The sequence below is a fragment of the Anas acuta genome, chromosome 37 (assembly GCF_963932015.1).
Source record: "Anas acuta chromosome 37, bAnaAcu1.1, whole genome shotgun sequence".
Lineage (NCBI taxonomy): Eukaryota > Metazoa > Chordata > Aves > Anseriformes > Anatidae > Anas > Anas acuta.
This window is the reverse complement of record NC_089015.1, coordinates 72,853-86,565: the sequence shown is the minus strand read 5'-3', so window position 1 is coordinate 86,565 and position 13,713 is coordinate 72,853. Positions and strand designations below refer to the sequence as shown.

The 13,713-nt window shown below is 60.2% G+C and overlaps 3 protein-coding genes across 3 annotated transcripts; 2 read left to right on the top strand and 1 right to left on the bottom strand.

Annotated features, from left to right (window-relative positions):
• Window positions 1–1,825: 1,825 nt before the first annotated feature.
• Window positions 1,826–3,919, top strand: LOC137846685 (mucin-2-like). The gene has a single exon (XM_068664758.1). The coding sequence runs from the start codon at window positions 1,826–1,828 to the stop codon at window positions 3,917–3,919; it is 2,094 nt and encodes a 697-aa protein (XP_068520859.1).
• LOC137846684 (mucin-3A-like) lies at window positions 3,916–7,451 on the top strand. Its single transcript, XM_068664756.1, has 10 exons — window positions 3,916–4,072; window positions 4,165–4,292; window positions 4,539–4,806; window positions 4,893–4,961; window positions 5,058–5,220; window positions 5,301–5,456; window positions 6,163–6,266; window positions 6,372–6,427; window positions 6,558–6,601; window positions 6,724–7,451. Exons 1-9 carry the CDS (start codon window positions 3,916–3,918, stop codon window positions 6,594–6,596), a joined length of 1,140 nt encoding a protein of 379 aa, XP_068520857.1. The 3' UTR covers window positions 6,597–6,601; window positions 6,724–7,451.
• Window positions 7,452–8,889: 1,438 nt separating this feature from the next.
• On the bottom strand, window positions 8,890–13,663 carry LOC137846677 (mucin-3A-like). Its single transcript, XM_068664748.1, has 11 exons — window positions 13,530–13,663; window positions 12,519–12,824; window positions 12,325–12,432; window positions 11,603–11,718; window positions 11,398–11,456; window positions 11,054–11,199; window positions 10,519–10,584; window positions 10,268–10,430; window positions 9,997–10,158; window positions 9,505–9,597; window positions 8,890–9,251 (listed from the first exon to the last, which is right to left on the bottom strand). Exons 1-10 carry the CDS (start codon window positions 13,645–13,647, stop codon window positions 9,507–9,509), a joined length of 1,335 nt encoding a protein of 444 aa, XP_068520849.1. The 5' UTR covers window positions 13,648–13,663; the 3' UTR covers window positions 8,890–9,251; window positions 9,505–9,506.
• Between the last annotated feature and the right edge of the window lie 50 nt (window positions 13,664–13,713).

The following is a 13,713-nucleotide window of genomic DNA, read 5'->3' as shown; positions in this document are numbered from 1 at the left end:
GATGGTTGGAGTCAATCTTGGACAACCCAACGATGGTTGGAATTGATGGTGGGGGACATGAAGATGGTTGGAAATGATCTTGGACCACTCAAAAACAGTTGGAGTCAGTCTTGGACAAGCCAACGATGGTTGCACATGACCTGGGAAGACCCCACGATGGCTGGAATCCATCCACCAGCCCCCAACACCAGCCCCCTGTCCCCACTTTGGGTCAGGTTCACTCCAAAAGGGAACAAACACTCCCTCCCCGTGACTCCGTGATACCTCTAGGGCGGTGATAACGGGGACGGGGCCATTGAGGTTGTCCCCGATAACGGGGAGGGGAACGTCATGTTTGTTCCCATGGTCACGGTGCCCATGATTGATTTGGGCACGGCCGCACCCCCAAAACACCGCCCACCCTGGGAATAAGCAGCCTCTCCCCGCAGAGGGGCAAAGTTCCCCATCGCCACTCCTGCCCCGAGCATGGCTCCACGGCGGGATGCTGCTGGCGGCACTGCGGGACTGGGAAGCATCAAGATGGGGTCTGGCACCCGGGCCTTCCTCCTCCTCTTCCTCCTCTTCCTCTGTGGGGTTGCAACAGGTGAGTGCAGCCTGGGCAGGGGGCACTGAAACTCAGATCTGGGGGGACGGAAGGGGGTGGCCACCCCTGGGGCATTTCCTTAGGGTGTGTTGGGGAGGCTGAGGGGGGAATTGGCCTCCACGGCCCGAGGTGGCTCTGTCCTGGTGGGGACGGGGAGAAGGACATTGGGGAGGGGGATCAAGGACATTGGGGAGGGAGACGGGGACATTGGGGAGGGGGACGGGGAGAAGGACAGGGATGGGGACACTCCATAGCCCCCCACCCCATGGTGATGGCACTGGTGAGGGCGAGCAGAGGCCAAAATTGGGGCAGAGGAGGCCAGAAATTGGGGCAGCATAGATGATGAATTGGGAGCAGAGGAGGCCAGAAGTGGGGCATCGGAGGCCAGAATTGGGGCATCGGAGACAACTTCTGGGGCAGTAGAGGACAGAATTGGGTCAGGGAAGGACACAAATCGGGGCAGTGTAGATGGTGAATTGGGGGCAGTGGAGGCCGGAACTGGGGCATCAGAGACCAGAATTGGGGCATCGGAGGCCAGAATTGGGGCGTCAGAGACCAGAATTGGGGCGTCGGAGACAACTTCTGGGGCAGCAGAGGACAGAATTGGGTCAGGGAAGGACACAAATCGGGGCAGTGTAGATGGTGAATTGGGGGCAGAGGAGGCAAGAACTGGGGCAGTGGAGGCAAAACTTGGGGCACGGGAGACCAGAATTGGGGCAGTTGAAGTCAGGACGGGGGCACTGGAGGCCAGAACTGGGAGAACTGGGGCCATGAGCTTGGGCAGAAGAGACCAAAAATTGGGAGAGCAGAGGCCACGTCCACCTGTGCGGCCTCTGCCCCACCCGTCCCATTGACGTGTGGACAGGAACAGGCCAAGGGTCAGAATAACGCAGAAGTGGGGGAGAGGCCGGGGGAAGGGAGGGACAATGCACGGCCAAAGGCGTTGCTGGAGAGGAGGCAAAGGGGCAAGGTGAGGCACGGGGCGCCCTCCAGGCAGCAATGAGTGACGCGGCCTCCACATCAAAAGGAACCTCCGCAGACGGAGCCCAGAACGGAAGTGGACACCAAACCGGCTCCTACGTGACCGGCACCGCCTTGTATGAAGCTGACAATCCGAGTCTGGAGATAAACAACCCCCCAGTAACCACATCTGAAAGCTCCGTGACCACCACCACCACCACCATGACACCCACCAGTGACCCCGTGACCTCCAATGACACCACGACATCCACCAGTGACCCCATGACCACCACCAATGACACTTCGACCCCCACCAGTGACCCTGTGACCACCAATGGCACCAAAACACCCACCAGTGACCCCACGACAACCACCACCACCACGACACCCACCAGTGACCCCGTGACCAACAGCAATGACACCATGACACCCACCAGTGAACCCGTGACCAACACCACCACCACCACGACACCCACCAGTGACCCCGTGACCAACAGCAATGACACCATGACACCCACCAGTGAACCCATGACCAACACCACCACCACCGCAACACCCACCAGTGACCCCGTGACCTCCAATGACACCACGACATCCACCAGTGACCCCACGACCACCACCACCGACACTTCGACCCCCACCAGTGACCCAGTGACCTCCAATGACACCATGACACCCACCAGTGACCCCGTGACCAACACCACCACCACCACGACCACCACCAGAGACCCTGTGACCACCACCGACACTACGACACCCACCAGTGACCCAGTGACCTCCAATGACACAACGACACCCACCAGTGACCCCACGACCACCACCACCACCACGACACCCACCAGTGACCCAGTGACCTCCAATGACACCACGACACCCACCAGTGACCCCGTGACCAACACCACCACCACCACGACACCCACCAGAGACCCTGTGACCACCACCGACACTACGACACCCACCAGTGACCCAGTGACCTCCAATGACACAACGACATCCACCAGTGACCCCACGACCACCACCACCACCACGACACCCACCAGTGACCCAGTGACCTCCAATGACACCATGATACCCACCAGTGACCCTGTGACCACCACCACGACATCCACCAGTGACCCCATGACCACCACCAATGACACTTCGACCCCCACCAGTGACCCTGTGACCACCAATGGCACCAAAACACCCACCAGTGACCCCACGACAACCACCACCACCACCACGACACCCACCAGTGACCCCGTGACCAACAGCAATGACACCATGACACCCACCAGTGACCCCATGACCACCACCACCGACACTTTGAACCCCACCAGTGACCCTGTGACCACCACCACCACCACGACACCCACCAGTGACCCCGTGACCAACAGCAATGACACCATGACACCCACCAGTGACCCCATGACCACCACCACCGACACTTTGAACCCCACCAGTGACCCTGTGACCACCACCACCACCACGACAGCCACCAGTGACCCCGTGACCTCCAATGACACCACAACAGCCACCAGTGACCCCATGACCACCACCACCACCACCACGACACCCACTAGAGACCCTGTGACCACCACCACCACCACCACAACAACCACCAGGGACCCTGTGACCACCACCACCGACACCTCGACACCCACCAGTGACTCCGTGACCAACAGCAATGACACCATGACACCCACCAGTGACCCCGTGACCACCACCACCGACACTTCAACCTCCACTAGTGACCCTGTGAACACCAATGGCACCACGATGTCCACCAGTGACCCTGTGACCACCAACAGCACCACAACACCCACAAGTGACCCTGTGACCCCCAATGACACCATGACAGCCACCAGTGACCCTGTGACCACCAATGGCACCACAACACCGACCAGTGACCCTGTGACCACCAACGACACCACAACTCCTACCAGTGACCCTGTGACCGCCACCAGCAATGGCACCATGACACCCACCAGTGACCCAGTGACCACCAGCCCTGCCGTAGTGACCAGCAGTACAGGACCAGTAACCAGCACCACCTTTCCAGTAACCACCAGTACAGCTTCAGTGACCACCAGCACCATCTCAGCGATCACCAGCACCATGCCTGTGATCACCACCACCATCCCAGTAACCACCACCACCTCCCCAATGACCACAACCATTACTGCTACCACGACAACAACCACGATGGCCGCCACCACCACCCCAAAAAAACCAACCACCACCATTACCACCATCCCAACAACCACCACGGTTCCTGCAGGTCAGCCTCCATCTCCCTCCTGTCCTCCCTCCCCTCGCCCTCTTCCCGCCTCCACCCCACCTCCCAGGCCTCCATTACTGACCCTCACCCCTGTCCTCCCTGGGGTCTCCTCATGAGACCCCCACCCCTGAGGCACCCCCTGACCTCCGCTCTCCCCGCAGTGGTCTGCCAGAATGGAGGCACCTACGATGGCGTCAAATGCCTCTGCCTCTTTGACTTCTACGGCCCCGTGTGCGAGTACTCCAGCGACTCCATCAACACCGACATCCGTAAGTGCGGCCTCCCCCCAGCCCACGGCCTTACCCCTGCTTGTGGCCTCCCCCCGGCCTCCCCGTGCTCACCCCTCACCTGCCTCCCACAGCCGTCGAGGGGACGATCGTGGCCAACGTGGAGCTGGTGGTGACCGTCACCAACTTCAACTACACGGAGGAGCTGAACGACCCCCGCTCGGAGGCCTATGAGAGCTTTGAGAAGCAATTCCGGCAAGATGTGAGGCCCGGGAGCACAAGGGGAGGCTGGGAACATGAGGGGAGGCTGGGAGCTCAAGGGGAGACCAGTGTGGGCAAGGGGAGTTTGGGAGCACAATGGGAGACCAGGAGTGAGAGGGAAGGGTGAGAGCACAAAGGGAGGCCAGGTTGCGCAAAGGGAGGCCGAGTTGCGCGAGATGATTTTGGGAATACAAGGGGAGGCTGGGCCACACCGGACACGTCCTCACGGCACCCCTCACCCTGGCAGATGGCCAAGATCTACGGCTCCGTGCCCGGCTACCAGGGCGTGAAGATCCTCAGCATCAGGCCCGCAGCTTCCAGCAGGGGGGGAGCCCGGGTGCGCAGAGCCTCCGCGACCCTCCCCGTGGGCACCGGCCTCGAGGTGGACCACGAGGTCATCTTCAGCACCGTTGCCAGCCCCGACCTGAGCGAGGAGTTCCAGAACAAGACGCAGGAGCTGGTGCAGAAGCTTAATGAGACTGTTAAAAGCCAGGGCGACTGCGGGCATGACACCTGTGGGTGCCCCGTCCTTCACCCTCGCCCCCAGACCCCCAAGGAAGGCCCTGGGGAAGGGTCCCTGACAGCCTCTCTCCCCCCACAGCCGTCGTCTGCCTTGTGGTGCCGGCCAGCCCCATCATCAAGGAGATGACGCAGTCCCCTTCGCTTGATGGTGAGGCTGGGGTGCCCCCACGGACCCCCATGCACCCCCTGAGCCCCCTATGCACTCCACCACCCCATTTGACCCCCTCCTGTGCCCCCTCCTCAGCACTGTGCCAGCAGAGGGTCCCCATCGCCTACCAGGACTACTACTACGCGATGAACGTGAGCAACAACCTCCGCTGCGTCACCAACTGCACGGCCAACACGCCCGGCACCATCAACTGCAACTATGGCGAGTGCCACGTCACCCGTGCCGGGCCACAGTGCTTGTGAGTGCCACCGCACACGTCCCTCTGTGTGCCCCCTGACCCCTGGGACCACCGGGCCTGACCCTTCCTTGTCCCTGCAGCTGCCAGGATGAATCTCTCTACTGGTACACGGGCAGCCGGTGCTCTGGGCGCGTCAGCAAGGTGGCCACTGGGCTGGGGGTGGCGGTCACGGTGCTGCTCATTGCCTGCATCACCCTTACTGTGCTGCTGGTGATACGGAGGAAGGGCAGGAAGAGGTAGAGGGTCAGAGATGGTTGGGGCGGATTGGATTGGGTTGGTTGGGTTGGGTTGGGTTGGGTTGAGTTGAGTTGGCGTGGTTTGGTTTGAATGGGTTGGGGTGTTTAGGTTGGGTTTAGTAGGGTTGAATGGTATGGGGTCGTTTGGGTTTCATTGGGTTGGGTTGGGTTGGGTTGGGTTGGGTTGAGTTGAGTTGGCGTGGTTTGGTTTGAATGGGTTGGGGTGTTTAGGTTGGGTTTAGTAGGGTTGAATGGTATGGGGTCGTTTGGGTTTCATTGGGTTGTGTTGGGTTGCGTTGGCTGGGATGGGTTTAATTGGGTTGGATGGTTTGGGGTCTTTTGGGTTGGCAGGGTTGGGGTGGTTCCGGTTGAGTTGGGTTGAGTTGGGTTGGGTTGGATGGGATGGGGTGGGTTGGATGGTTTGAAGTCTTCTGGGTTGGTGGGGATGGGGTCATTTGGGTTGAGTTGGGTTGGTTGGGTTGGGTTGGATGGGTTGGGTTGGTTGGGTTGGCATTAATTGGGTTGGATGGTCTGGGGTCTTTTGGGTTGGTTGATTGGTGATGGACACATGCGCTGGTGGCAGACACCTGGGCTCGGTTGGGGTTCAGAATGGGGTTGGTAGTGGACATCGGGGCAGTTTGGGAGGGGGCATAGCCCCCTCCTCTGTCCTTCTGCTCCCTCTGAGCCCCCTGGCGGTGCCCCCCAGGAACACTTCGGCCACCGTTGACGAGAACTGGTACGAGGATGATGACAGCACCTGGACAGCATCCGAAGGCTTCGTCCTCAAGAACAAAAATGCCACTGACCCAGGTCAGGAGAGCTCTTGGGGGCAGCAGTGGGGGGGGGCAGTGGGACCACGGCTGCTCCCCAAGCCCCACCGCTCACCCCATCGCCCCCCACCCATGTCCCCAACAGGCGGCAGCCTACGGAGCTTCACAGCCTCACTGGAGCGGGTGAACACCGACATCCCGGTGGGTGCCCCCTCTGACCTTTCCCCCCCCCGCACTCACCCCGCATCCCGCAGCCCACCTGGACCCATCTCACATCCGTCCATCTCACCTCCATCCCCTTCTCCTTTCTTTCCACCCTCCCCGCCCGCAGATGCAGATCACCAGACCCTCACTGCGACCCCAGTTGTGACCCAGGTACTGTGAGATGTGGGGGATGTGGGGGCTGGGGTGAGGTGGGGTGAGGGGGATGTGGGGCAGAGCGCTGTGGGGCAGGGGGTTGTGGGAGCCAAGAATCTTCTCAAGGCTTCTCCTCCAAGGTCTTCGCTGGCCACCAGCACTTCCAGGACCTTCTCAATGACATTGATTCCAAGGACTATGCTGCCTCCTCCTCACCTCGGTGCCCCCCAGAACTTCCAGGACCTTCTCAACGACGCTGATTCCAATATCATCGTTGGCTCCTCCTCACCTCATTGCCCACCAGGACCTCCAGGATTTTCTCAACAACGCTGATTCCAAGGACTATGCTGCCTCCTTGTCACCTTGGTGCCCACCAGCACTTCCAGGACCTTCTCAACGACTCTGCTTCCAAGGTCATTGTTGGCTCCTGCTCACTGCAGTGCCCATGGGAGTAATCTAGGAAGAAGCAAATGGAGCTGGGAACAATTTGGGAAGACTCGGCCAGGAATCAACCTGGGGAGACCCAACTGTGTCTGGAAATGCTCCTGGAAGACCCAACCATGCCTCAAAATGCTCTTCGAAGACCCAACTGTGTCTGGAAATGCTCTTTGAACGCCCAACCATGGCTGGAGGCAATCTGAAGGATCCTGGTGGAGCCAGAAGCGGCCCAGCAGTGACTGGAAATGGGCTTGGCAGGAGCCGGGCGCGTTTATTTATTTGCTCAGCGAGAAGGAAGAAAACCTCTTGTTTGCATATCCTGGTAGTGGGGGATGGGACTCCCCGCCAGCCCTTGGCCATCCCACTTAGGGATGGGCAATCCCAATAAAAATTCTGTGCATCCCAATAAAAATTCTGCTTCTGCCTCCGGCCCCATGCCAGCCGTGGTCACAGGGGACATTGTGGCCGGGGTGGGAACCACGGCCCCCTCGGGGCTGCAGCTGCTGGGGTCCATCTAGGTCCTTCTAGGGGGGTCTCCACCAGTGCCGTGGGCTACCAGGACCCGCAAATCCCCAGCTCCCGGTCCCAAATTTGGGTCAGATTCATCCCAAATCCCCCCAGCCCTACAGGTCCTAGAAGGTCCCTGGGCACCAACAAAGTCTCATGGGAAAGTGACAGGGACGGGGGATGTTGGGGACGGGGGATATAGCAGGTGGAGATGGGGGCACCCAGGATGGGGATGGACACCAAAGTTGGGGGCCCCAAAAACTGGATCCAAACAGCCCCAAAACTGAATCTGGACCCTGAAGACCCCCACTTGGCCCCAAACAGCTCAAAATGCCCCCTGCGGTGGCCCCAAAACACCCTGAAACACCCCCAAAATGCCCATTGTTCTGCCTGTCACCCACAGGTGCCAGCCTGATGGTGACGCCCTGTCCCATGTCACCTTTGTCCCTTGTGCTGGGCAGGGGGGGGCAGGGTTGGGGAAGGGGTTAACCCCCCCCCCAAAATACTCCCTGTCAGCCCCCCCCCCAGCACTGTGGGGTGCTGTGGACATGGGTTGTGTGGCGGCACCCATGGGGGGGGCACCCTCTGGCAGGGGATGGTGGCACCATGTCCTTGTCCCCACGGTTCCCACGGGGAGGGGTGGAGGAAACGTGCAAGGCTCGAGTGCCAGCATAGTGGGGGGGCCCCCCCTTTTTCCTCACCCCTGCCCTGTGCTAAAATTAGCACTGGTGTCACCTCGGTGTCACCTGTGACACCCTTAGGTGGCATTGACGTCAATGGCTGAGGCGTGGGTGGGGGCAAAGTCCAGGAGGCTCCGAAACTGCCCCATAAAAGCAGGAGGGGGGAGAGTGGGGGGGTGAGAAACACTCCTGGTCTCCCTGTGGGGGGGGAGGGACAATGGGACACGAGGTGGGGGTCCCCTGTGTGGGGGGGGGTCCCAAGAACGAGGGGTGGGGGGTCCCGTGGAATATGGGGGGGAGGTCCCGGGTGGGTGCTGTCCTGTGGGAGAGGGTCCCATGAAAAACAAGAATGGGTAGGAGGCTATGGGGGGGGGGGTCATGGGTGGGAGGCATATCGTGGGGGTTTTAAGGGGGGGTCCCCACAAGATGTTCCCCTCCCCCCCCCCCAAATCCACAGGGGGCGTTTTCTGCACTGTAATGTCCAAATGACCCCATATCCTTTTTTTTTTTTTTTTTTTTTTTTTTTTTATGGGGAATGCACCACCCCAAAATGCTGAGGTTGGGGGGGGGATTTTTCAGGGATCCCCCCTGCTCCCCTCCCCTACTCCCCCCCCCTTTTCCCCAAGGAATTAACGGCCCCGTGCATGCTGGAGCCATTCCAGTACAAACCAGTAACACCAGTGACTTGATAGTTTTTTTATTTGGAATTGGAGGGGGTCCAGCCCTATGCAGGAGGGGGGGGTGTCCTGATCCTTAAAGTGACCTGGGGGGGGACCCCGGAAATGACATCACAGCCCCCAAAGTATGGTCATCACCAGGAGAGCAGGGCCAGGACCAGTTTGTGCTAGCAGAGGTGGGGGCCAAATGAAGTGCTACAGGAAGGGTGGGGGTCATGGCCCTAAAAGGGAGGGTCACGACCCCCCCCAGAAGCAGGGGAGGTATCCCACAGTGCTGTGCGTGTCCTGGGTGGGGGCAGCCTCCTGGTGTCCCCCCCTCCCTGCTTGGAGCTGTGTGGCGATCCTCTCTGGGCTCTGCATTTGGACCTGCAGGGGGGGTATTTTTGGAGGGGGGGTCCCATGGTGAGGCTGTGAGTGGGGATGGGGGTCGTGTTCCCCCCGCCCCCAACATTTCCTTCCACCTGTGAGCCCCCCCCCAGGGGGTGGAGGGAACAACTTGTACCGAGGTGTCCACGGACTTCAGGTCAACCCATATTGTATAATGGGCACCTGTGGAGCAACGGAGCTCCACGGGGGTGTCCGGGGTGGGGGTCGCTCCAACCCATCCCCCCCTTCGCACCTTCATTTTGGCTGATGAAGCAACCTGGGCGGGGTCCAGTCTTCATTCATTTCCTCATACCAGTTCTCCTTGTGCTCCTTCAGGTCACTGGCACTGGAACAGGATGGGATGCTGTGGGGCTGACACTGGGGGTGGGCAGGAGACACTGGGGGGCCAGGAGGCACCAGGGGGATCAAGGAGACACCAGAGGGGCCAAGCCCCAACCCATTGGGACCACCAGAGGTGTGGCCAAGCAGCACAGATGGGTGCGCTTAAGGACCTCCATGGATGGAGACTCTGCCACTGGAGACTCCATGGGTGGAGGACGTCCATGGGTGGAGGACGTCCATGGGTGTAAGGTCTACTACGGATAGAGGATCTCAACCACTGCCTGGGCTCTCTCATCCACCTACGTCTCTGTCACCCCACCACCCACCCACCCACCAACCCTTCCTCCAGGTTCCCTCTCATGCCCGCCGCCTCCTCCCCCCCCATGCTGCAGTATCCCCCCACCTCTCAGATGACTTTGGCCTCTTGGCTATGCAGAGAAGGATGGCGAGGACGAGGATGACCAAGCACAAGACTGCCACAGCCACGCCCAGGCCCACAGTTATCTTGCCGACCCGGCTCTTGCACCGATTATCCAGGTACCAGTAGAGGTTGGTCTCACGGCAGCTGGGGGGAAGAGCACGGTGTTTTTTGGTGGGACCAAAACCCCTCAGCAGGGCCTGTGGACTGGAGGTGGTGTGCTTCATGTCCACCATGGCATCCCCTCATCCCTTACAAGCACTGGGGGCCACTCAGGGTGAGCTGGCACTGCCCCTCGTTGCAGTCCATGGCACTGGCGGTGTTGGCCGAGCAGTTGGACACGCAGGTGAGGCCACTTTTGGTGATGTTGGGGTAGTAGAAGTTCTTAAAGTCACTGGGTACGACCTGGCGGCAATACGCTGCGGGGGGGACGGGGGTTGGCTGGGGGGAGACACGCATGGCCCCCAGCTCAAGGTCAGCCCTGAGCAGCCCACCCCACGGGCTCACCTGTTGCATTGAACTCGTACGAGGGTTTGGTGATCGTCACTTCGGAGGCGTTGAAGCAGAAGGTGCCTGGGAAGGAGGGAGAGGCCGTGTGGAAGAGCCCCAGGCCTCAGGGGTCCCCAGGGCCCCAACCCTGTCCCCAGAGGCCCCAACTCTGCCCCAGGCCTAGGCCCGAATGGATCCCCAGAGCCTCAGCCATGTCCAGGAGGCCCCAACCCTGTCCAAAGAGCCCCAAGCCTGTCCCCAGAGGACAAAACCTTGTCCCCAAGGCTTAGGCCCGAATGGTTCCCCAGGGCCCCAACCCTGTCCTTGGAAGACTCCAACCATGCCCCCAAGGCCTAGGCCCAAAGGGGTGCCAAGGGCCCCAACCCCATTACAGAGAGCCCCAACCCTGTCACGGAGAGCCCTTCCCTGTGCCTGGGGACCCAACCCTGTCACAGAAGGACCCAACCCCATCATGGGGCACACAAACAGTTCATGGAGGACACAGGCCTGTCCATGGAGTTCCCACCCCTGTCCCTAGGGGGCAGAGGCTCACTGTTATCAGAGCAGTCTCCCTGCTGGGCCGCTGCTTGGACAATCTCCTCCTGCACCTTATTGGTGATGTTATTGATCTTCTCCGTGGTATCGGCAGTCACCAGCACAGCAACGATGACGGTGTGATTCACCACGATGCTGCCCGGTCTGAGGGGACACCCCAATGCCCGTTGGTGTAGCCCCAATAGCAGTTGGAGCACCTCAATATCCCCTCATCATTGACCAGCATGAGGCCAGTTGGAGCACCCCAATACCAGTTGGAGCACCTCAGTGGTAATCAAAGCACTCAATGCCCACTGGAGCACCCTGAAACCCTTTCCCAGAGGCCAGCAGCCCAACACTCACGACAGACTCAGGATCCTGATGCCCTGGTAGCCTTCAATGTTGCGGTAGAAGATTTCCATCTGGAAGAGAAGGAGGCCACAGGCCGGTTATCGGTGTCCCACTCCCTTCCCTCGCAAGTTCCTTCCCCACCTTGGATTCCCCCCAAAGCAAGCACACCCCTAAGAAGGACAGAGAAGACTCCAGGGGGGCAAGAACAGCATCCCACCTGCAGGGTGAAGCTGAGGACGAATCTCTTGTAGACTTCGGAGCTTTCGTTTCGGAGGTCCTCGGTGAACTCCTGGTTGGTGACCCGCAGCTCCACGCTCACAGACACGTTCGTTTCTTTTGAGGAAGGCAGGAGATGGGACTCAGGAGTAGAAGACAAACCCGGCATGACCATGGGCATTGCTGCTGTGCCCTGAAGGCACTAATGAGCCTTAACAGCCCCAACCAGCCTCACCTGAGACCTCCAGCCCCTGCTTATTGATGCAGGGAGGGGCATTTAAGGGCAGGCCCCCAGTCCTTTGGAGGTTTGTGAATGGGGACCTGTTCCAGGACTACTTCTGTCTGCTGCTTGGACCTCAGCTGTGGTTCCCTGCTTCACCCCATGCTTCTCTGCGCACCGTTGGGTGCTGAGGGAGCTTGTGGTGATTGGGGAACTCCTTACTCATATCTTTGGGTGCCCCAGGACAAGGCACTAGTTGGACAACACCTTGCCCACACCTTTGGGTGCTGTAGGACCTTGTGCTTGTTGGGAAACACCTTGCCCACACCTTTGGGTGCTCCATGATAACACCCTGTTTAGTGAACTCAGTGCCAACACCTTTAGGTGCTGTGGGTTCGTGCCCTGCTCAGAGACCATGCCCTCCCCATGAGGAAGCCCCCTCCTGGTTCTCCCCAGAAGATATACCCCCCAAGGGCTGGAGGTGGATGCAGAGGGCTCCCTACCAGCTTTGGTCTCGATGCTGCTCTCGACGGAACTGCAGGTGGTGCCCGTGTATCCCGGACGACACACGCATTGGCCGTTGACCCAAGTGCCTCCATTTTCGCAGACCCCTGGAAAGGACAGTGTGAGGTGGGGCTGGGAGGTGTGGGGTGAGGAACCTGCTCTAGGGGCAGCCAAGGGTGGGAGGGTGTGGTACCTGGGGTGGTGGTGGTGGTTGGGCTTGTGGTTGTGGTGGTGGTTCTGGTGGTGGTGGTGGTAGTGGTTGGCCTCGTGGTGGTGGTGGTGTTCGGGCTCGAGGTGGTGTTCGGGCTCGAGGTGTTGTTCGGGCTCAAGGTGGTGGGTGGGCTCGAGGTGATGCTGGTGGTTGGGCTCATGCTGGTGTTGGTCGGGACCATGGTGGTGGAATTAGTGCTGAGGCTCGTGGTTGTTGCAGCTGATGTGGGTTCCTCAGGGGACGCGTTTACTGCAGTACTCACAGTGCTCACAGGGCTCGTGGTAGTGTCTGTGTACAGCGTGAGCACAGCTCAGCCAAGTCCTCCTTGGCATTATCCTCTCTCAGACGTGGGAAAGGACTTCCCTGTTCCCTTCCCTTCCCCCCAGTCCAGGTTCTCGCCTCTCCTCTGGGTCACCCTCTCCCATGAGCTGCCCGCACTTTGCCCCCCTCAGCAGCCCCACCTTGCCTTCCAACTTTCCCTTCGCCCCATCCTTCCTTCCCCGTGTCCTCTCCCCTCCACCTTCTGCCTCTCTTTTTCTTTCGCCCCACACCCTCCTCAGGTCTGTTTGCACACCTGTGGGGCGTGCAAGGTGCGGTGGGGTGAGGACGCACGTGAACACCTCAGGAGCTTCATGTGAGGACAGACCTCTGGGAGGACAAATTCTAGGCCTCCACTCCCCCTTGTCACTGCCGGCACCCCAGGGAAGGGATTTGAGGGGTTTACCTATCCCCGTCCCCAATGTCCTTGTCCCTGTCCTTGTCTCTAGCCCCATCCCCAACATCCCCAATGTCCTTGTCCCCGTCCTTGTCTCTAGCCCCATCCCCAACATCCCCAATGTCCCTGTCCCCACTGGGACGGTGCCACCTCAGGCTATGGAGGTCGATTCCCCTCTCGGCCTCCCCAGTGCACCCCGAGGAGATGTCCCAGGGGAGGCCACCCCCTCCTGCCCCCCACATCTGCATTTCAGTGCCCTCCACCTGGTCTCCACTCACCCGCTGCAACCCCGCAGAGGAGGAAGAGGAAGAGGAGGAGGAAGACTCGGGTGCAAGCCCCCATCTTGGTGCCCCCCAACACCCCAGTGCCACCAGCAGCATCCTGGTGCGGAGCCATGCCTGGGGCAGGAGTGGCAGTGGGGAACTTTGCCCCTCTGTGGGGAGGAGCCATGCGTCCCTTCCT